Raw genomic sequence first — 21,909 nt, 5'->3', positions numbered from 1 at the left:
GGGTTGGAGCGTGGGCAGAGGGCAGTCGGCGGGGCGGGGCCGGCAAGTTTGCTTCCCGAGTTCGGAGACCAGGAGCCCCCGCGGTTGTGGCGCAGGTGCTGTCCGGCTGGGTCGCGATGGAGCTGCCAGCCGTGAACCTGAAGGTGGCGATGGGCGGGGCGGGGGTGGCGCGGGGCGGGTCTCCCGGAGCGTGTTGGGTATTTGCGCTTTTAAAGTAGGATTTTAGAGGTGAAAGGACCGAGAGTCTGGGGAAAGTGGAGTGGTGGGGAGAAAGAGAAGCAACAGAGGCCAGGTGGAAGGAGGTGGGGGGATAGACCATACCAGGGAGACTGATCCAGAAGGCCGGCAGGAAAGACCGAGAGGGAGCTGGAGGAGGGAAGCGGCCGTCTCTTCCCGGAGTCAGACCGGTTCTGCTGGGAGCGCTGAGCCCCTGAGGCTCGCTTTGGCCTGCGCGCCCAGAATTTCTCTGGAGAAAGGGGAAGGCGTGTCGGGGAGGGACCCACGGAGAGCCCGAGGCTGGACTTGGAGGCAGGACACTTCCCCTCCACCGAGAGAGGGGTAAAGCTTTCACCTGGACCCCCAACACTGCCCTTACCGCCTCTTTTGTTGGGAAGATCAAGTTAAGGAAATCAGATGATCCCAGACAGATGGTTTTTCAGAGTTGATAGATTCAACGTCTTTATTTCTTAAGCAACACAGACACCAATAGAATTTACTCAAAAGCAGAAACCCCCAACTTTGCACATTTAGGAAAACACTGTAGCTCGCTGGGGTGTCTTCATTTCCTGAGCTGTAAGAATGCCAAAGGCTGTTCTTCTTTTTCTCCCCGCCCTCCCCCAGCCCAGTGCTTCTTGGCCGGGTTTGCCACTGAGAGGCTGAAGCCTTTAGCTTTGGTCTAGCTAAGCTAGGTTGCTTCAGTCGTGTCCGACTCTTTGCGACCCTATGGACTGTAGCCCACCAGGCTTCTCTGTCCATGGGATTTTCCAGGCAAGAATACTGGAATGGGTTGCCGTGGCCTCCTCCAGGGGATCTTCCTGATCCAGGGATTGAACCTGCGTCTCCTGTGGCTCCTGCATTGCGGGCAGATTCTTTACCAGTGAGGCACTGGGAAAAGGTGTTAACCTTGGACCAGACCTGCCATCTGTGGCCTGGGTACAGTTTCCTTTGAGACTGTATGCAGGAGTACCCTCTTACTCACCCTTGACAAAGCATTATGCACCCATGGTGTCTGGTACTAAAGTAATGTAAGAGATAGATGACTACAGAACAATACATCATCCATATTTGGATTATTAGATACGGTCTGTGCTGTGACTTAACGTGGGCACATTTCCTTAATATTGAACACTTGCTTCAGCAGACCTCTCTGAGGCTTCCAGTCAGCCGCTGCAGGGGTAGAGATGGCTGTGACAAGGGAATGGGCTTGGATTGAAGGTTTAGCAGGGAAGAAATTTACACGAGGGCAATTGAGGTTCGTTGGTATCAACATTCACTCTGTTCCAGGCTGTGTGCGGTTGATGCCAACTACCTTTGCTCTGATTAGAGATTTGCCTGAAATAATTATTAAGGGGGAAGGAGGAAAGGGACAGAGGGGCAGGAACTGACAAGGGAGTGAGCCCTCATTCTTGGGGCGTCTGTGGTGTGCCAGGTTATTAAATCGCATCAACCTTCTGAGATTTTTGTAGTTGAGCCAACTTCAGCTCAGACCAGATAGGTAACTTGTCAAGGCCCCACAGAGATTAAGTGACAGTCAGAATTTGAACCCATCAGGGTCAAACTTCAAAGCTGTGTCCTTTCCTGGCCACCATTAGGGCCCACTTCTGCTTTGACAGTTAATGCCCAGTGGGAGGGCTTAGTCTGTTTGTGGCCTTTTTTTTTTTTTTTTTTGGAGAAACTTTATGGGCCTCACAGGCCACACGTGACCACAGATGTGAGCTTTGCTGGCTTTCAGTGCCCACAGTGAAACCGCTGGTCCTTTCTTTGACTTGAGAAATAAAACACCATATCTCCAAGGGTCTTAGCTGCTACCAATCAGAGACAAGTAAGTGCCGAGAGGTCGTGAACAGCTAGGGTTGCCAGGTAACATTGAGGACATCCAGTTGAGTTTGAATTTAAGATCAACAATGAATAAATTTCTTAATCTAAGTATGAAAAGTGAAAGTCATTCAGTCATGTCCAACTCTTTGTGACCCCACGGACTCTACAGTCCATGGAATTCTCCAGGCCAGAATACTGGAGTGAGTAGCCTTTCCCTTCTGCAGTGGATCTTCCCAACCCAGGGATTGAACCCAGATCTCCCACATTGCAGGTGGATTCTTTACAACTGAGCCACCAGGGAAGCCCCAGAATACTGGAGTGGGTATCCTATCCCTTCTCCAGTGGATCTTATATCCCAGGCAATATTTGGAACAGTCTAGAAAATTATTCATTATCTGAAATTAAAGATTAACTGGGGGTTCTGTTTTTGTTGTTGTCTTTTCTGGCCTCCCACAGGAGTCTAAGTGGGATATTCTGAGATCAGAACCCCTTGGGAGCTCAGAAAATGCCCAATCCCCCTGACCCTGCACTTACCCATGCCCTCCTTTCACACATTCCTGGGGCATTGGCTCAGTGCCTGCTTGTGCCCAGCCCACCCACAGTAGGCAGTGGTGCCAGGTGAATAGAAGCAGCTGCCCCGGGCCCTCCAGGTAGTTCCTAACCCAACGCCACACATGAGGCAAGTCCTGAGCTGAAGGAACGTCATTGTGAGAGTTTAGAAAGTTCTAGACTTGGGTTCATGAGGGCTTGTGAGAAAAGGCCCTTGGGAGGAGGGTGCAAGGGGGTAGTATAGCACGAGGGTTAAGAATTCCGGAACCTGACTGCACAATAGTCATGGACGGCCTTGTCTCGGGGCTTCCCAGGTGGCTTAGTCGTAAAGAACGCACCTGTGATGCAGGAGACATGGGTTCAGTCCCTGGGTGGAGAAGATCCCCTGGAGTAGGAAACGGCAACCCACTCCAGTATTGCTTGTCCATGGACAGAGGAACCTGGCAGATTACAGTCCATGGGGTCACAAAGAGTTGGACACGACTGAAGCAACTGAGCACATGCATAGCCGTGTCCCGGAGGCTGACTACCTAGGAGGCAGTGTGTTGAATGTTTCACAGACCCCTCCACCTCTACATAGCCACACAACACCCCCATGGAGCATTATTGTCCTCACTTTAGAAGAGCAAGCGGCAGTTGTGAGAGCTCAGGTGATGGCCCGGAGTCACACAGCTCTAAGTCATGGAGCTGGGGTCTGATCCACATACTTGGCTCCAGCAGCCACACGGTCAACCACTGCCTGCCTCTGCCTCCCCTCTCTGGCAGCCCTGACTACCGCCCCCTGGGCTCAGCCCTTGGGGCTCCTTGGGGATCTTGCTGCCTCATTCAATAGGCCACTGAATGTTTGCACAGGACTAAGAAATATATTCTGGGTTTTTTGTTTATTTTTTGTTTTGGCCACACCACATGGCTAGTGGGATCTTAGTTCCTCGACCATGGATTGAACCTGCCCCCTTGGCAGTGAAAGCACAGAGTCCTAACCACTGCCCCTAACAGGAAATTCCCAGGAAAAATATATTCTGTATATTAATCTGTATGGAGGGGGATTCCCTGGTGGTCCAGGGGTTTGGACTCCGTGGTTTCACAGCTTGGGGCCCAGGTACAATCCTGGTCAGGGAACTAAGATCCTGCAAGCCTATATGGTATGGGCAAAGAAAAAAAACATTCTTTATGGTGACCTCAAGTCTGTCGACCACCTGGCTAGGCAGTCCCAGCCCCACTGCCATGAGGCCTTCAGTGACAAATGAAGGGTCTGAATCCTGGTCCAAGGACCCCTCGGTTTCCCCTTAGCCTTCCTTCCTCCTGGTCAGACATACTCATTTCCATCCACTCTTCCCTTGCTCTTCCAGATCCTAGCACTGTAGTACAGTGGGTAGAGCACAGGCTTTGGGGCCAATCAGATCTCCCTCCAAGGCCAGGCTTTGCTGCTTACCAGCTGTGTGACCTGAAGCAGGTTTCTTAACCTCTCTGAATATCAGTTTCTTCACAATAAAAAGAGCATAAAAATAGACCCTACCTTCTAGGATGCTAAGAGGAGGATCCAGTGGTCCAGGAGGTGATGTAGCTTCACAGTTTTGTTGTTTTTTTATTTTATCTTTATTTTATGTGTTTATTTTTGGCTCTACTGTGTCTTTGTTGCTGTGCAGGTTTTCTCTAGTTGCAATCAGCGGGGCCCAGCCTCTAGTTGTGGAGCATGGGCTTCTCGCAGCAGTGGCTTCTCTTGTTGCAGAGCACGGGCTCTAGGGCACACAGGCTTCAGTAGTTGAAGCACATGGGCTCAGTAGTTGTGGCCCATGAGCTCGGTTGCCCTGCAGCATGTGGGATCTTTCTGGATCAAGGATCAAACCAGTGTCTCCTACATCGGCAGGCGGATTCTTTACCACTGAGCCACCAGGGAAGCCCACATCATGTTTTTATTAGCAGAAAAACTCAGACCCAAGCGACTGATTCTGCGATTTGCATCTGGGCTCTCTTGTCATACATAACTGTTTGGGCCAACGAATCTCTCACAGCCTCAGTGTCTTCATAAGTGAAACATAAGGGTTAAAACTCTACCCCAGACAGTCACAAGGATGACATGGGCCAAGTGTTCAGGGCAGTGTAGATATGCGGCAGGTACATCTGCATCAGTAGCAGGGGTTGCTGTAGGTGACATGGTTTCAGGATGACTGTCTGCAGAGGTTGTGGTTGTTGTTGTTCAGTCGCTCAGTCATGTCCAACTCTCTGTGACCCCATGGACTGTAGCCCACCAGGCTCCTCTCTCCATGGGATTCTCCAGGCAAGAATACTGGGGCAGGTTGCCACTTCCTTCTCCAGGGGATCTTCCTGACCCAGGGATTGAACTCGGATCTCCTGCATTGGCAGGCGGATTCTTTACCACTGAGCCCCCAGGGAGGTGCTTACAGTTATTTCATGGAAACATCCAGTGACTGACTGTCAGATGCCTGTCTCTTTCTGGTTGAGGCGCCCCTTTGGGACACGAGGGTGATAGATGCTGCCTTCATGTCACCAGGGAGGAACCCAGGGCTCCAACACAAAAGGAGGTGGCTCCTGGACCAGAACTCAGGTCTCCTACCCCTAGTCCAGCATCTTACAAGCCCCTGCTGCCATGGCCGGTCTCTCTCTCCCTTGGTCTTCTGACGCATTGAACACTGGCTGGGAAAGGGCCAGGCAGCCTGCCAGGCCAGGCGCTACATGAAGAGTCCAGGAGCTCAAGTCTCTCCTCTTGCCCAGCCGGGAGCAGTCAGGCCTCCGGGGCACATGCTGGGCACATGCACCCCTCTCTGCCCCATCTCTGTGGCCGTATCTGAGACTCCCCAGTATTCTCTTGGTAACCAGAAACCTCCCCCAGAGCCAGCAGACAGTTCTTTTGTGCTGAGATAAGGGCTGTGGGAGAGGGCAGGGCTGGTTTGGCTGGGTTCCTTTTTCTTTTTTAATTTCTATTGAAATGTGTTGTTGTTTAATCGCTAAGTCATGTCTCTTTGTGAGCCCATGGACGGCAGCACACCAGGCTCCCCTGTCCTTCGCTGTCTCCTAGAATTTGCTAAGATTCATGCCCATTGAGTCAGTGATGCTATTTAGCCATCTCATCCTCTGCCACCCTCTTCTCCTTTTGTCTTCAATGTTTCCCAGCATCAGGGCCTTTTCCAATGCGTCGACTCTTCACCTGGCCAAAGTATTGTAGCTTCAGCTTCAGCATCAGTCCTCCCAGTGAATATTCAGGGTTGATTTCCTTTAGGATTGACTGGTATGGTCTCCTTGCAGTCCAAGGGACTCTCAAGAGTCTTCTCTGATACCACAATGCAAAAAGCTTCAATTCTTCAGCACTCAGCTTTCTTTATGGTCCAATTCTCACATCCATACGTGACTACTAGAAAAACCATAGCTTTGACTATACGGACCTTTGGTGGCAAAAAGATGTCTCTTCTTTTTAATACACTGTCTAGGTTGGTCATAGCTTTCCTTCCAAGGAACAAGTGTCTTTTAGTTTCATGGCTGCAGTTATTGAGTATGGTTGATTTACAATGTTGTGTTAGTGTCAGGTGTACAGAAGAGTGAATCAGTTAAACATATACCTGTATTCACTCTTTTTTAGATTCTTGGCTAGGTTTTTTGTTGGAGCTTTCCTGCACATTCAACCCCTCTGGGCCCGAGTGGGTGTGCCCTCCCATTACAAAGATGGGGAAACTAGCCGACGAGGCTTAGTCTTCATGGGTTTATTTTCCCACGGCTGAAGAGACGTACTCCACTGGTGCTAAGTTTCCTAAATATTGAGCAAACAAAAGTGATGTTGCACTGAGGGGAGGTGTGTCTGCTAAAGGCCCACAGGATTTCCAGGTCATACTGTTTTCTTCTCCAAAGAGAGGGCCTAGTTTGGGGGCTTAGCCAGGTGCTCACTCCATATTACAGGCTTTTCCGGCTCCAGGAAGTACTTTATCCCACAGATTATAGAATGGTTTCCTCACAGGCTTTCCTGCGTGTCGCTGCCTTTCCTTTTCTGGGATCCGCAGGCCAGGCCTGGAAAATCACATGGATGGAGGAACCTGGTAGGCTGCAGTCCATGGGGTCGCTAAGAGTCGGACACGACTGAGCGACTTCACTTTCACTTTTCACTTTCATGCATTGGAGAAGGAAATGGCAACCCACTCCGGTGTTCTTGCCTGGAGAATCCCAGGGATGGGGGAGCCTGGTAGGTGTGAGCAAGGAGTTAACCAGGGACGGGGGAGCCTGGTAGGCTGCCGTCTATGGGGTCGCACAGAGTCGGACACGACTGAAGCGACTTAGCAGCAGCAGGCTAGGAGCATCCGTTTATTAAAGACCTGCTGTGTGCCCAGTCTAGAGGTGGGAACCAGAGCATTTGAGAATGAAGACTGTTTCTGAGATAGAAGTTGAGGGAGGGAAGGACTCAGTGTTGATGTTGGGGAGTGGAGAAGTGATATATATGACTGTAACTCCTTCCTTGGTTTCTTGTCTTAGTTAAAAACCCAACACCGGGACCACCTGGCTGGCCGCGTGTGGCAGGTCCCTTCCCCTCTGTGGGCAGGACTTCCTGTCAGAGAGGACCGTGTTTTGCTCTCAAGATAAAGATCAGAATTCTCTCCCACACCTCCCAGGCTCAGCCCTGCCCCCCAGCCCCACCCCAGCTTCCTGTCCCTCCTCTACTCTCCTCTTCCACTCCAGCCACATGGGCCTCTTTTCAGTCTCCAGAAGGTTCCATGCTACCTTCCATCACAGAGCCTTTGCAGGTGCTGTCCCTTTGGCTCGAAATGCTCTTCTTTCCCCCTCTGTCCCTGGTTAACTCCTTGCTCACCCACTTCATCTCCCCTGAAACATCATCCTTCAGAGAAGCCTCCAGTGCTCCCCTCCTCTGATCCAGAATGAGGGTCCTTTTCTTCGCCATTACTTCCTTCTCAACAGACTGTCTGTTCGGACCCCATACTCCTTAGGTAATTTTTTGGTTAGCAGGTGTTCCCCCCCACCCCACCCGGACTGCCAGGTGTCAGTTCTGGAAGGGCAGCCTAAGACTGCATCTGCCTGACTTACCTTTGAATCTGCAGGGTGGAGGCCAAGCAGGTGTCAGCGATGCCAACTTAACCTGTAAATGATTAAGTAACCTGGCACAGTTTGATCACCCTTCTTCAGTCCCTGCAGCATCCTGGATGTCTCAAGTGATAAAGAATCCACCTGCAATGCAGGAGTCATAGGAGGCATGGGTTTGATCCCTGGGTTGGGAAGACCCTCTGGTGGAGGACATGATAACCCACTCTGGTATTCTTGCCTAGACAATCCCATGGACAGAGGAGCCTGGCAGGCTACAGTTCATGGGATCTCAAGGAGTCGGACATGACCAAGCACACATGCACTCATTCTTCCATGTGCTTAGTCAGTCGTGTCTGACTCTTTGCAACCCCATGGACTGTAGCCCACCAGGCTTCTCTGTCAGTGGGATTCTCCAGGTAAGAATACTGGCATGGGTTGCCATGCTCTCCAGGGGACCGTCCCAACCCAGGGATGGAACCCAGGTCTCCCGCATTGCAGGCAGATTCTTTACCATCTGAACGACAAGGGAAGCCCAAGAATACTGGAGTGGATATAGTTCAGTTGAATCGCTCAGCCGTGTCCAACTCTTTGTGACCCCATGGACTACAGCACACCAGGCTTCCCTGTCCATCACCAACTCCCAGAGCTTGCTCAAATTCATGTACATTGAGTCGGTGATGCCATCCAACCATCTCATCCTCTGTTGTCCCCTTCTCCTCCTGCCCTCAATCTTTCCCAGCATCAGAGTCTTCTCTAATGAGTCAGCTCTTCGCATAAGATGGCCAAAATATTGGAGCTTCAGTTTCAGCTTGGGCTTCCCTGGTCACTCAGCTGGTAAAGAATCTGCCTGCAATGCGGGAGACCTGAGTTCCATCCCTGGGTTAGGAAGATCACTGGGAAGGGAACAGCTACCCACTCCAGTATTCTGGCCTGGAGAATTCCATGGATTGTATAGTCCATGGGGTCACAAAAAGTTGGAAATGACTGAGCAACTTGGATTTTCACTTTCTTTCAGCTTCAGCACCAATCCTTCCAATGAATATTCAGAACTGATTTCTTTTAGGATTGACTAGTTTGATCTTGCAGTCCAAGGGACTCTCAAGAGTCTTTTCCAACGCCACAGTTCAAAAGCATCAGTTCTTTGGTGCTCAACTTTATTCATGGTGCAACTCTGACATCCATACATGACTACCGGAGAAGCCATAGCTTTGACTATATGGACCTTTGTCCAAAAATGTAACGTCTCTGCTTTTTTACATGCTGTCTAGGTTTGTCATAGATTTTCTTCCAAGGAGCAAGTGTCTTTTAATTTCATGGCTGCAGTCACCATCTACAGTGATTTTGGAGCCCAAGAAAATAAACTCTGTCACTGTTTCCATTGTTTCCCCATCTATTTGCTATGAAGTGATGGGACTGGATGCCATGATCTTTGTTTTTTGGATGTTGAGTTTTAAGCCAGATTTTTCACTCTCCTCTTTCACCTTAATTGCTTTCTGCCATAAGGGTGGTATCATCTGCATATCTGAGGTTATTGATATTTCTTTCCGAATTCTTGATTCTAGCTTGTGCTTCTTCCAGCCTGGCATTTCACATGAAGTACTCTGCATATAAGTTAAATAAACAGGGTGACGATTTACAACCTGGACATACTCCTTTCCCAATTTGGAACCAGTAAATTGTTCCATGTTCGGTTCTAACTGTTGCTTCTTGACCTGCATACAGATTTCTCAGGAGGCAAATAAGGTTGTCTGGTATGCCCATCTTTAAGAATTTTCCAGTTTGTTGTGGTCCACACAGTCAAAGGCTTAAGTGTAGTCAATGAAGCAGAAGTAGATGTTTTTCTGGAATTCTCTTGCTTTTTCTATGATCCAACAGATGTTGGCAACTTGATCTCTGGTTCCTCTCCCTTTTCTAAATCCATTTTGAAGATCTGGAAGTTCTCAGTTCACATACTGTTGAAGCCTAGCTTGGAGAATTTTGAGCATTACTTTGCTAGTGTGTGAGATGAGTGCAATTGTGCAATAGTTTGAACATTATTTGGCACTGCCTTTCTTTGGGATTGGAATGAAAACTGACCTTTTCCAGTCCTGTGGCCATTGCTGAGTTTTCCACATTTGCTGGCATATTGAGTGCAGCACTTTCACAGCATCATCTTTTAGGATTTGAAATAGCTCAGCTTGAATTCCATCACCTCCACTAGTTTTGTTTATAGTGACGCTTCCTAAGGCCACTTGACTGCACACTCCAGGATGTCTGGCTCTAGGTGAGTGATCACACCATCGTGGTTTTCTGGGTCATTATGATCTTTTTTGTGTAGTTCTTTTATGTATTCTTGTCACCTCTTCTTAATATCTTCTGCTTCTGTTAGATCCATACCATTTCTGTCTTTTATTATGCCTATCTTTGCATGAAATATTTCCTTGGTATCTCTAGTTTTCTTGAAGAGATCTCTAGTCTTTCCCATTCTATTGTACTCCGCTGTTTCTTTGCACTGGAATGGGTAGCCTATCCCTTTTCCTGGAGATCTTCCCAACCCAGGAATCGAACTGGGGTCTCCTGCATTGCAGGCAGATTCTTTACCAACTGAACTACCAGGGAAATCCACTCACTCCTCAGTCCCTGGGGAAAACCTCAGAAGACTAGTTCTACTCTGCCTCGGTTTCCGCATCTTTGTAATAGGAGGGCACATACACTCAGGCCCTGGGTGGAACAACACCTGGCTAAGTCGGGATTGAATCCTGGCTCTGCTCTGTGACCTGGAGCAGATTACTTACCGTTGAGCCTTGGTTTTCTCAACTGTAAAACGGGGGAAATTGTGCTTCAGAGGATTGTAAGGATGAAACACGTTCACAGGCAGAAAAATCTTATCTTGGTGCCTGACACATAGGAAGCACTCATTAATAAAGGTAGGTAGTGACCAAAATTCCTTCCAGAGCTAGCCTTCTGTCATATTGTTCTTGTTCGGTTGCTGAGTTGTGTCCAGCTCTTTGCAACCCCATGGACTGCAGCACGCCAGGTTTCCCTGTCCTTCACCAACCCCTGGAGTTTGCTCAAACTCATGTCCATTAAGTCGGTGATGCCATCCAACCATCTCACCCTTTGTCTTTTCCTCCTGACTTCAGTCTTTCCCAGCATCAGGGTCTTTTCTAAGGAGCTCTTCACATCATGTGGCCAAAGTATTGGAGCTTCAGCTTCAGCATCAATCCTTCCAGTGAATATTCAGGATTGATTTCCTTTAAGATTGACTAATTTTATCTCCTTGCAGTTCAGGGGACTCTCAAGAGTCTTCTCCAACACCACAGTTCAAAAGCATCAATTCTTCAGCATTCAGCCTTATTTATGGTCCAACTCTCAGTCATGTAGGCTCAGCTTTTTTGGTGTCTTGAGACCTCTGTACAGTCAGGTGTGTTGGTCCTTAAAGAGCCATTCTCCTAGTCCTTTGTAGCTGGAAGAGGAGTTCTTTAGGGGTTGGGGACCACAGTCTGGACTTGGTTCACTTAACCTGAGCACTGGGGGCAAGTTGGGGTATCCTGGCCATCTGCCCCAGATGTCATCTGCCCCCCACCCCGTGTGGAAAACATCCATGTGTGTCCAAGCCCAAAGAGCTTCTCTCTCTAGCACAAAGGTTAGGAGCCCTAGTTTTGGAGTCAGACTTCCCATTTAATTACAGTTTTGCCATCAGTGGAGTCATGATCAACTTAATTTACCTCTGAGCCTGGTTTTCTTGACTGTAAAATGGGAATGATTCTAGTATCTGCTTCAGAAGCTCAGAGAAGGTCATGTGAGACATTGGGCCCAGGCCTGGCACGTTGCAGATGTGCAATAAATAATAACTCTTTTTTTTTTTTTGTCTGTACTGGGTCTTCATTGCTGCGTGCAGGCTTTCTCTACTTGTGGTGAGCTGGGGATACTCTCTAGTTGCCACACTCAGCCTTCTTGTTGCTGTGGCTTCTCTTGCTGCACAGGCTCTAGGTTTGAGGCTCAGTAGCTGTAGCACGCAGCACCTAGTTGCCTCATGGCATGTGGGATCTTCCCAGACCAGAGATCGAACCCGTGTCCACTACATTGGCAGGTGGATTCTTAACCACTGGACCACCAAGGAAGTCCAATAGTGATTCTTCTAGAAATGCAGCCAGAGTTCCTTGCTGCAGGTGGCATCCTCTCCTTAACACCCCCCACCCCCTTGAGCACAAGACTAGAAACCTGGGCCTTTCACTGCAGTCCTTGCTGTGCCACCCTTGCTCTCTGGGCCCAGCATGCCGCCGCTGCCTCAGGCTCTTGGCATCCTTGAACCCTTGGTGCCTGGAGCAAACTCCCTTAAAGGTCCTTGTCCACCACTGGACCCTACTCCTGCCGTCTCGCCACCACCCCCGACCTCAGCCCCATCCCGGCCCTACCCCTCCTCGGGGCTCTGGGTGTTGTGTCCTTGCCTATGCTTCTGGGACACCTGAACACCCTGGAACACCCCACTCTCCCTCCCCTGTGCCTGGCTGGTCCCCAAGTCCCCTTTAGCACCAGCTCCGAGTTTCCCGCTTCTTCTCCCTGCCTTCCCCATAGCATCCATCTGCTTCTTCCTTCCTTCTTCTCTTTCTTTTTAAAAAATATTTATTTGGGACTTCCCTGGCGGTCCAGTGGTTTAAGAATCCACCTGGCAATGCAAGGGACGTGTGTTCGATCCCTGATCCAGGAACTAAGACCCCACATGCTGAGTGAGCCACTAAGCCCTCGCGCCGCAACTAGAGAGCCTGCATAACACAATGAAGATCCCACGTGCTGCAGGTAAGACCCGACGTAGCTAAAGAAACAAATGAATAAATATTTACTGACAGAGATCTTTAGTTGCAGCATATGGGATCTAGTTCCCCTCATCAGGGATGAAACCCTGGACCCCCTGCATTGGGAGCACAGAGTTTTAGCCACTGGACCACCGGGAAAGTCTAATACTGTCTTCTTTACTTGCTTTGCAATCAGGACTCTCTTGATTTCTGGGAATAGAGACCAGTTCCAGTAAAGAGGGCTGTCTCTGAAGGACATATGTGTCAATAAAAAGGGTGGGACAGTGCACGGACTCTTAGTATAAATCCTAACATGTTACCTTCCTGCAGAAAAGCTCCTGGTGACTTCTTCAGCGCCCTTGAGATGAAGTCCATGCTCCTTGCCGAGGTCCTCCAGGCCCACCTTTCCCCTCTGGTCTCCTGCCCCCGGGCTGCTCTCCCATTCCTTGGATGCACTGGGCATCTGCTCAGCCCCACACGGCACCCCAGCTCCAGTGTACTGAAATCAGCCTCATTTGAGCCCCTTCCAGCCATCGAGGCCTCCTCTGGTTTCAGAAGAGATTCCCAGGTTCCCCAAAGGAGCTTCCAGCTTTAGAAACAGGAAGGGGTGTGGGTGTCAGCTGCCCCAAGGGACAGGGGAGGGGTGACCTGGCAGTGTCCTCTGGCCTGACCTGTGCTCTTCCTCCTTTTCTGCCACTGTTGGGGGCCACTCTCTTGCTGGTGTTTGAGCAGACATCCTGAAGCCCTCTTAGGTCCTAGGCAGGGGCTTCTGGTGTTTTTTGGTTCCAGAAGCTTTGCTGCCCATTCATCCTACCACCATGGTAGTCACAGTCGCAGTTCTCTTCTTTACCTCACTCCCTCTTTTTTTGTGCCACAGGCAATCCTCCTGGTTCACTGGCTGCTGACAACCTGGTGAGTGAGTGTGGGTGTCCAGTTCTGTGTCCCCCTGGTCTCCCGAGATCTGGGTCCACATGTCTCTCTGGGGTCTTGTCCACGTGTATCCTGGGTCCTGTCCACATGTATTCCTGGGGTCTTGTCCATGTCTCCCGACCCGTTCCAAGACTAAATAGCTCATCTGTCAAGATCATCATTAGCAAGCTCCTGTGTCTCAAGGATGTTGGAGGGGCAGGTGGTACACAGAGGCCTTTGCCATCACTGACCCTAGGAGCTTCTAGCCCTCATCCTCAGGAAGACAGCAGCCCAGGGGGCAGTACTGACAGCTCAGACCTTTCTCCAGACACTACCTAAGCCCTTTGGGGCTTGGCATCCCTCTGGTTCCTCCACTAGGGCCTTTGCATCTGGGGCTGTAAGGTGCTGAAGCCTAGGGGCTGGCCTCTCATACCTTGCTGGGGTGGATGTCCGGTGGAGCTCTGTGTGTCTGTGACCTTGGGTGAGCCACTCAAACCCCCTGAGTCATTTTCTCAGCTATAATGTGAGAGTATTACTGACCTTCCCACTTATCCTCTTAAGTCATCTAAAGGTGAAAACACAATTTCTGAAACCATAATAATTGCTGACATTTATTGAGGGTGCCTTTGGAGGTTAACTCAGCAGCTCAGCAAGTAGACACATGATGAATCTGAGTACGAGGGTGAGGTCACTCACTTAGGCGTGGACCCTCACCCATTTCATACCCCCTGCCCAGAGACAGTAGACTCAGGATTTAGACTGACCCTGGTCATGTCCTTAGCCCTGCCGTGTTCCAGCCGGGTCACCTTCATCAAGTGACTCCACTTCTCAGTACCTTGGTTTCCATCTGTAAAATGGGTGCAAGGATGCACGGCCCTCAGGAGCTGTGAGGAAGAAGCATGGCCTTGCTCTGCTCACCAGACACTGCCCAGGCCTACACAAGGGAGGCCCGGGGACTGCAGGGTGATTTTCATCATTACCTTCTGCTTTATCTGCTTTATCTGTTGAGTTTCTGGGGAGATTTTTCTGCCCGACCAAGACTGGAAACCATTGAGCTCACGTGTGCATTTTGCAGACGTGGAAGTGCAGTGTACGTGTTCGTGGGTATGAATAACAGGAGCAGTGATCATCATGGTTAATGGCCTTGGAGAGCAGAGTGAAAATCCAGATTTCTCAGGCACACTCCCCAAGACTCTGAGTTAATGAGTCCAGGCTGGGGCCCCAGCACTTGCTTTCTCAAAACCAAAAAATGAGATGACTGATTTCCAAGTAAGCCCCATGGTGCTCTGCACTTAACTGCTTTGCACATGTTTCCCATATGGTATACTTCAGGGAATGTCATTTATATTTATGAAGCACCCCACTCTGTGCTTGGGCCGTCCACGTGGGTAAGAGCATGGCCTCTTGAGCCAGACTGCCTGGATTTAAATCTCAGCTCTGCCACTTAGCAGCTGTGTGACCTTGGGCAAGTTCCTTGACCTCTCTGGGCCTCAGTCTCCTCATCTGTAAAATGAAGATGACCGTAGTGCCTCTTTACAAGGATTGTTAACGCATATGCACATAAATGAACCCATTTCAAGCACTCGTGACTGTGCCAGATACTAGTAAGGGGTCTGGGTTAACTATTCTTTTCTTTGAATGGACAAACAGTTTAGTTAGTAGCGATGCCCTACAAGATAAGAGAGTGGGCATTGTGTTAGAAGGTGGTCCTTACAGTGGGGCAGTCAGGGAAAGAGTCTCAGAGTTAACATATGAGCCGAGGCTAAAATGACAAGAACGGACCAAGTGTTCAGGTAGAGGGAACGGCAAGGCAGTGGATGGGAGCCATAGGCTGGGCTGTGTCATCAGACCCACAGGGCCCTGTAGACCATGATCAAGGGTCTGAATTTTATTCCAAGAAAGTGTTGGAGGACTTTTAGCAGAGAAATGACATCCCCTGATTTACCTTACTGGTTGCTGTTTATGGAGGAGTTAATAAGTGTCTCTAGTGGTGAAGAATTTGCCTGCCAGTGCAGGAACGTAGAGACACAGGTTTGATCCCTGGGTCTGGAAGATCCCCTGGAGGAGGGCATGGCAACCCGCTCCACTATTCTTGCCTGGAGAATCCCATGGACAGAGGACGCTGGCAGGCTACAGTCCATGGGGTCGCAAAGAGTCGGAAACGACAGAAGTGACTTAGTATGCATGCAAGCGCATTTATGGAATGACCAGGATGGGGCAGGAGTGGAAGTTAGGGGAACAATGGGGAGAGGCTACAGCGAAATGCTCAGTCCCAGTAGGAGAAGATGGTGGTTTGGACCTGGATGGATATGGCCAGATTCCGGATCCATTTGGGAAGCAGAGCCGATGGGATGTGCTGACATTTTTGGCACATGGGTGTGAAGTAGGGGAATGGAGAGGGGAACGAGGCCGACTGTGGCCTCTACTCATGGGGGCCCTGAGACAGCGCCCCAGGAGGTGACCTGTAGGAGGGGTGGGCACCTAGAGGGCACCTCCTGACTTGACTCAGGTGCCTCCTCCCGCAGGGGCTGCATCGTGTTCCAGGGCCCCTATGCCTGGACCAACTTCCCCATCCTGGCCTTGGGCGTGTGGGCCATGGCGCAGCGGGACTCTGTTGACGCCATAAGTATGGTAAGCTGGGGGAGCAGCCAGGGAACCGGCTTCAGGGTGGTTGTAGGCCCAGCTCCGTCTTCCCCTTTCCCTGTCCTGTCTTCTCTGCCTTCTTTTTTCCCCATTTTCCATTTTTTAGAGTCCAGGCTCCCAGCCCACATGTATCTTCACTAGCCTGGCCTGCTGCTCTGCCTGCCTGGCTCAGAGAGTCTCCTCATTGTTTTCCCAAAAGGGGCATGGGGTGGACTCCCACCAGTGCCCCATGAGATTGGCCATTCCTGGAGGGCAGTAGGGCATGCGCCAGTAACCCTCCTTGAGGGCCCCCCTAATAGGGAGGGCCTCCCATGAAGAGGGAGCTCAACCACTTTGTGAGGTCAGAGTGGACACAGTCTGGCTAAACTGTCCTACCAGGAGCCCCCGGACACCCGCTCAGACCCCGTGGCTGTGAGCACCAGCACTGGCCTCTCAGGATGGTTAGAGACGGATTTCTTCGGTGGTGGAGATGGAACCAGTGAATTCCAAGGGACCTTCTATCTTAGAGGTTCTGAGCCCACGTCTTGTGCCTCATCATGGCCTCAAGGATGAGAAGAGTTGGGGGAGAGGACTCTGTCAGAGCCTGCAGGCTGGGTCCCAATAGGGACCCCATCCCTGCTCTCAGCCCTGCAGTCCTCAGTTAGGCATCTAGTCTGCAGAGTCCCACCTGCTGTCTTGGTCTGTCTTCCAGCAAACCCCAAGGACACAGTAGGGCACAAATGGAGCTTCCAGTCTGGTATATATGGTGGGGGGATGGGGTGACAGGGCAGCAGCACGCTCACCACCCTAATGACACTGTGGTCACCCCTCGGCCCTGTGCCTGGCTGTCTTGCAGTTTCTGGGTGGCTTGGTGGCTACCATCTTCCTGGATGTGATCTACATTGGCATCTTCTACCCGAGGTCCAACCTCTCGGACACAGTGCGCTTCAGTGCAGGCATGGCCATCCTCAACCTGATCCTCAAGCCGATCTCCTGCTTCTTCGTCTACCACATGTACCGGGAGCGTGGGGGTGAGCTCCTGGTCCACGTTGGTGAGGCCACCACCTCCAGCCAGCTCCCCAGTTCCCCTCCCACCAGCCCCGGTGCTGGCACTGCTGTCTCCTCTCCTCTCCTCGGTCTCTGCCTTGCCCGCCCCCCAGCCCCTGTCCCAGGGAGCCAACCTTGCCCCCTGAGACAGGGATTCAAGGTGCAGGGTGGGGCCTGGTATGGGCTCTGGGCACTAGGCTGAAAGGTATGCAAGTTTCTGGTCTCCTAGAGGAACCCAGGGGTCCCCTGGCCATCCCTGCCTGGCTATGGTGCCATGTCCTTCTCTCAGCTTAAACATGGGTGCGACTGGGGGCCTGATCCCATAGGCACCTGCAGGGCCAGCTTTCCCTCTCAGCTCCCTCTAGCCCCATCGCTGGAACCCCCTTTCCTGCCACCTAGGGGTCTGGGCAACCAGGGGAGAGCCAGTGCTGGCCTGGGTCCTGGGGGCCCCAGCCAAAGCCAGCCCTGAGCTGGACCCCTGCTTGTTGCAGCCCTTCCCCAGCCCCCTGTGACACCGTTCTCATGTCCTTTTTGAGAGAAGTGGGGAGACCTGTGGTCTTCTGCCTTTCACTCTTGAGAAAAGTGGCCTGAGACCTGCTGGGGGAGCAGCTGGGTTGAGGACGGGAATGGCCCAGGGCTGCCCACCCTTGGCAAACCACCAGGCTGCCCAGACCTGCCCCGGGGTAGGGAGGAGCCAGCACTGTCCCTCCATTAGACAGATGAGGAGACAGAGGCCTGGGGTGCTGGGGGCTTGTTCAGGAGCACAGGACAGATGTAGGGAGTGAGGATGGGAGTGAAGGGTATGGCACCCAGAAGCCAACAGCCTGCCTGGCACCATCTGGGCTCTGCAGCTGCGCCAGCCCGGGGGCCTTCTGGAGGCTGTACAACGATGTCCACTGTCCGGGAGAGGAGCTGGAGGGGAGCCCGTGGGTCCGGGGCTGGGCATCCCTCAGCCAGATTCCTGAGCACGCGCTCCCAGGGAAGCACCGAGGCACAGTGGCTGAGCCCTGTCTTTAGCACCGTGCTGCATCAGTTGGAATCCTAGTGTCCTCTGCTTCAAGCTTTATAATCTCAAGCAAGGCAGTTTATCTTTTTAACACTCGGTTTCCTCATCTGTAAAGTAGGGACAAAAAAATACCCTGCTCTATAGGGTTACAGGAGGACTGAATAAGTGATACATGCTAAAGGCTTGGTGCCTGGGGCTGCTGCCACTGTCTGTCCTGGGTACCTGGATGCCCAGCTCTGGCTTTTCTTGTTGGGGTGGGATTGGTGGTGGGGAGTAGGGGGACCTTGGTTTGGCCTCGTGGAATTTCCTAAGTCTTAACCCTTCATTTTTTTCTTTCTCTCCAACCCCCCAGGTTTCCTTGGGCCCTCAGAGGAGCGCAGTTCCTACCAGCCAATCGACTCCTCAGAGGTGCCTGCCGACCCTGAGAGCAAGGCTCACGTGACCCGGGGATACTGAAGCCCAGCCCAGGGGCCAGTCTGACAAACTGTGGAGCCGGCAGAGAGGAGGCCTCATCACCTTCTTTGTGCCTTGGACATCATCCTAGGGGGTGCTCCTGATCGCCCCCTGCTTTCTCAGAACTAACTTGTGTCCTCCAGTTCCCCATCTCAGGGATTGCCTGAGTCACGTGCCCTAAAAGGCCCAGAGCGCCTGTGCACATCTGTCCCCAATTCCTTGAGCCCTCTCCTCCCTTCCGGGTAGCCCACTGGTCTCAGGCTGGGAACTCTGGTTGCTTTTGTCCCCTCCACCCTTAGCTGCTCCGTGCAGGCCCCAGGCCGAGCCATGCCCGAGCCTGGCAAGATCAGGCCTCTAGGGGCCAGTGGTGCCCCCCCACCTCAGCCTCTCCTGAGGTTGGCCATGCCCTCCCGCAGGAGCTCTGAGAGCCTTGGGTCCTGCTCACTGCCAGGAGCACAGGGGTAAGGACCCCTGGCTTCTCACTACCTGGTCGCTTGGTGCCTGAGGACCCCAGGGCTGGAGGCAGGAGGGGTCTGCAGCCCCTCAGACCCCCATCAACCTCCAGCTGCAGGCCACAGCATTAAAGGGAATTCTGCAGCCAAGTGTGTTTTGAGCTGTGTTTCCTCTCCTCTCAGAGCTGGGGCCTGGACTTGCCATTCCCAGGAAGATTTCTGCTGTGAATCTCCAGGGTGCCAGGGCTTAGGTGCTTGTTTCCTTGTGACAGGAGGAAACGGGGGCTTGTGACCAGCTGGGCCTGCCGGGTGCTCAGCTCTGGCCTAGCCGAGGCCGCAGGAGAGGGGGCACTGTCCAGTGTGTCAATAGGCATCCATGTCTCTGAATTAAGTGACAGGTATTGGTTTGAATCCTGCTCTGCCACTGACTGTGTGCCCTTGGGCATCTCAACCTTTGGAGCCCGTGTCTGCTGGAAGAGGGCTAATAACCTGCCCAGAGAGAAAGAGACGACGCAGGCGAAATGTACAGTGCCTGACCCTCGGGAGGGCTTCCTAAATAACAGCAAGGTTTTTGGTGGGGCTGCTCCCTAAGGCCATGCTGATGTTGGTCAGTAGTCCAGGGCTGGCCTCCCCTGGCAGACCTGGTATCTTGGACTCAGAGCAAACTGGGACCACTGTTCAGAAGCTCCAGGGGTTTCGTGGCCAAGACCCTACCCCACCCTTACTGGGATGGGTATTGACCACTGGGCTCCAGGCATCTGGGCTTTGTCAGGCCATCCTGGCTTGCTTGTCCCTGGCACAGAGAGGTTAAGGCTAGGTGCACAGCCCCCACCGCCCCATTCTTCCGTATCCATCTATCCAAAGAGGCTGAGTGCCTGCCAGTGCTGGGCATGGGCCTGGGGCTACAGGGGTGAACTCAGGTCCTGCCCTCAGGATAACAGACACTGGGAGTTCTCTGTCAGGAGGCCTAAGCCCTGAAAAAAGGAACATGGGCCTCTGAAGAAGGGACCCAGGAATGCAGAGCAGCTGCAGCTGCAGCAAACCAGAAACAGTCTTTTAGTCAGATGAAGGCAGACAAATAAGCCGTGGTTCATTCATTCTAAGGAATACTGTTCAGCAGTTCAGATGAATAAACCAGACATTTCTATCAATGGAGGTCCCCCCAAACATCGGTTGCAGAGTGGCACGTGCAATATGAGAGCATTAGTGTGAATTTTAAAAGCTCATAGAAATACTTTGTATTGTTCATGGGTGTGTATGTAGTTAAGGCATAAAAGCGTTGACTAGAAGGACCTGTCTCAAGTTCATGATTGTGGCCTTGGGTAGGAGAGAGGCTCCAATTCTCTCCCCTACCCTGCCACCCCGCCCTCTAAAAAAATTTTTTTGGCTGCACTGGGTCTTCATTGCTGCACACAGATTTCCTCCAGTTGCAAAGTGGAGGTTACTCTAGTGCAGTGTGTGAGCTTCTCATTGTAGTGGCCTCTCTGGTTGCAGGGCACAGGCTCCAGGTACATGGGCTGCAGCAGTTCTGAAGTGGTGTGCTAGGTACACTACTTTCAGTGGTGCATGGGCTTAGTTGCGGCATGTGGAGTCTTCTGGGACCAGGGGTCAAACCTGTGTTTCCTCCACTGGCGGGTGGATTCCTACCCACTGTACCACCAGGGAGGTCCCCAGTTCTCTTTTTTATACCAGTTCCTGGCACATGGGAGGCTGGCAGTATATGTGCTCCTTGAACATATCAGGAGGCCACCATGGCTGCAAATGAGGACAGGAAGAAGGAATGAGGTCAGGGAGGCAGCGGGGGCCAGATGATGCAGAGTCAGAAGGTCATTTCAAGAACTTTGAATAAGACGGGAGCTGCTGGAGGGCTTTGGGCAGAGTTGGGCATGGTCTGATTTATAGTCTAGAAGGACAGTGTTGGACAGAGAGGTGGGGGTGGTGACAAAGAGCACCAGGCATGAGCTATATCAATCTAGGGGAGTTCTTCAGGTACTTCTGCCTGATAGGGATAGAACAGGTCAGGAATAGGTCGGAAAGATCCCTTAGAGAGGGAAATGGCAACCCACTCCAGTATTCTTGCCTGGGAAATCTCATGGACAGAGAAGCCTGGTGAGCTACAGTCCATAGGATCACAAAATAGTCGGACATGACAGCATAACAACAGGTAGCTGTAGAAGTTCTAGTAGGGCACTGTAGATACGGAAACCTAGGAAACGTTGGAAGACCACTGTAAGTTAATGATCACTCAAGAAAGCTATTGGAAGGTAGTGGAATTGTAGCCTTGCTAAACTATAAAGTCATAAATAAAGGCACAAGATATTCCCCAGGCCATTGTGTGTGCGTGTGGTAAGTCGCTTCAGGTGTGTCTGACTCTTTGGGACCCCATCAACTATAACCCACCAGGCTCCTCTGTCCATGGGATTCTCCAGGCAAGAATACTAGAGTGGGTTGCCGTGCCCCTCCAGGGATCTTCCCTGACCCAGGGGTTGAACCCACATCTTTTATTTCTCCTTCATTGGCAGGCAGGTTCTTTACCACTAGCATCACCTGGGAAGCCCCAAGGCCATTAGGTGAAAGAAAAATGTCACCTCTTTTCTTTTGATTTAATAATCCTAAGAGATCAAGAAGAGATGGCAAGAATACATAGAACTGTACAAAAAAAGTCTTAATGACCTGGATAACCATGATGGTGTGGTCACTCGCCTAGAGCCAGACATCCTAGAGTATGAAGTCAAATGGGCCTTATGAAGCATCACTATGAACAAAGCTATTGGAAGTGATGGAATTCCAGCTGAGCTATTTAAAATCCTAAAAGATGATGCTGTGAAAGTGCTACACTCAATATGCCAGCAAATTTGGAAAACTCAGCAATGGCCACAGAACTGCAAAAGGTCAGTTTTCATTCCAATCCCAAAGAAGGGCAATGCTAAAGAATGCTCCAACTACCACACAATTGCACTCATCTCACATGCTAGCAAGTGCTCAAAATCCTTCAAGCTAGGCTTCAACAGTATGTGAA

General features: G+C 51.4%; 1 protein-coding gene across 3 annotated transcripts; it reads left to right on the top strand.

Moving 5' to 3' along the window:
- The first annotated feature begins 66 nt into the window (after positions 1–66).
- On the top strand, positions 67–19,040 carry AGTRAP (angiotensin II receptor associated protein). Of its 3 annotated transcripts, none has more exon segments than NM_001075363.2 (5): positions 67–143; positions 13,279–13,313; positions 15,836–15,941; positions 16,789–16,963; positions 18,338–19,040. In NM_001075363.2, coding segments are annotated over 5 exon segments (447 nt in total). In that variant the 5' UTR covers positions 67–116; the 3' UTR covers positions 18,442–19,040.
- Positions 19,041–21,909: the final 2,869 nt, after the last annotated feature.

The sequence above is a fragment of the Bos taurus genome, chromosome 16, assembly GCF_002263795.3.
Source record: "Bos taurus isolate L1 Dominette 01449 registration number 42190680 breed Hereford chromosome 16, ARS-UCD2.0, whole genome shotgun sequence".
Classification (NCBI taxonomy): domain Eukaryota; kingdom Metazoa; phylum Chordata; class Mammalia; order Artiodactyla; family Bovidae; genus Bos; species Bos taurus.
Note: the sequence above shows the minus strand (reverse complement) of the source record. Positions and strands in the feature narration are given on the sequence as shown.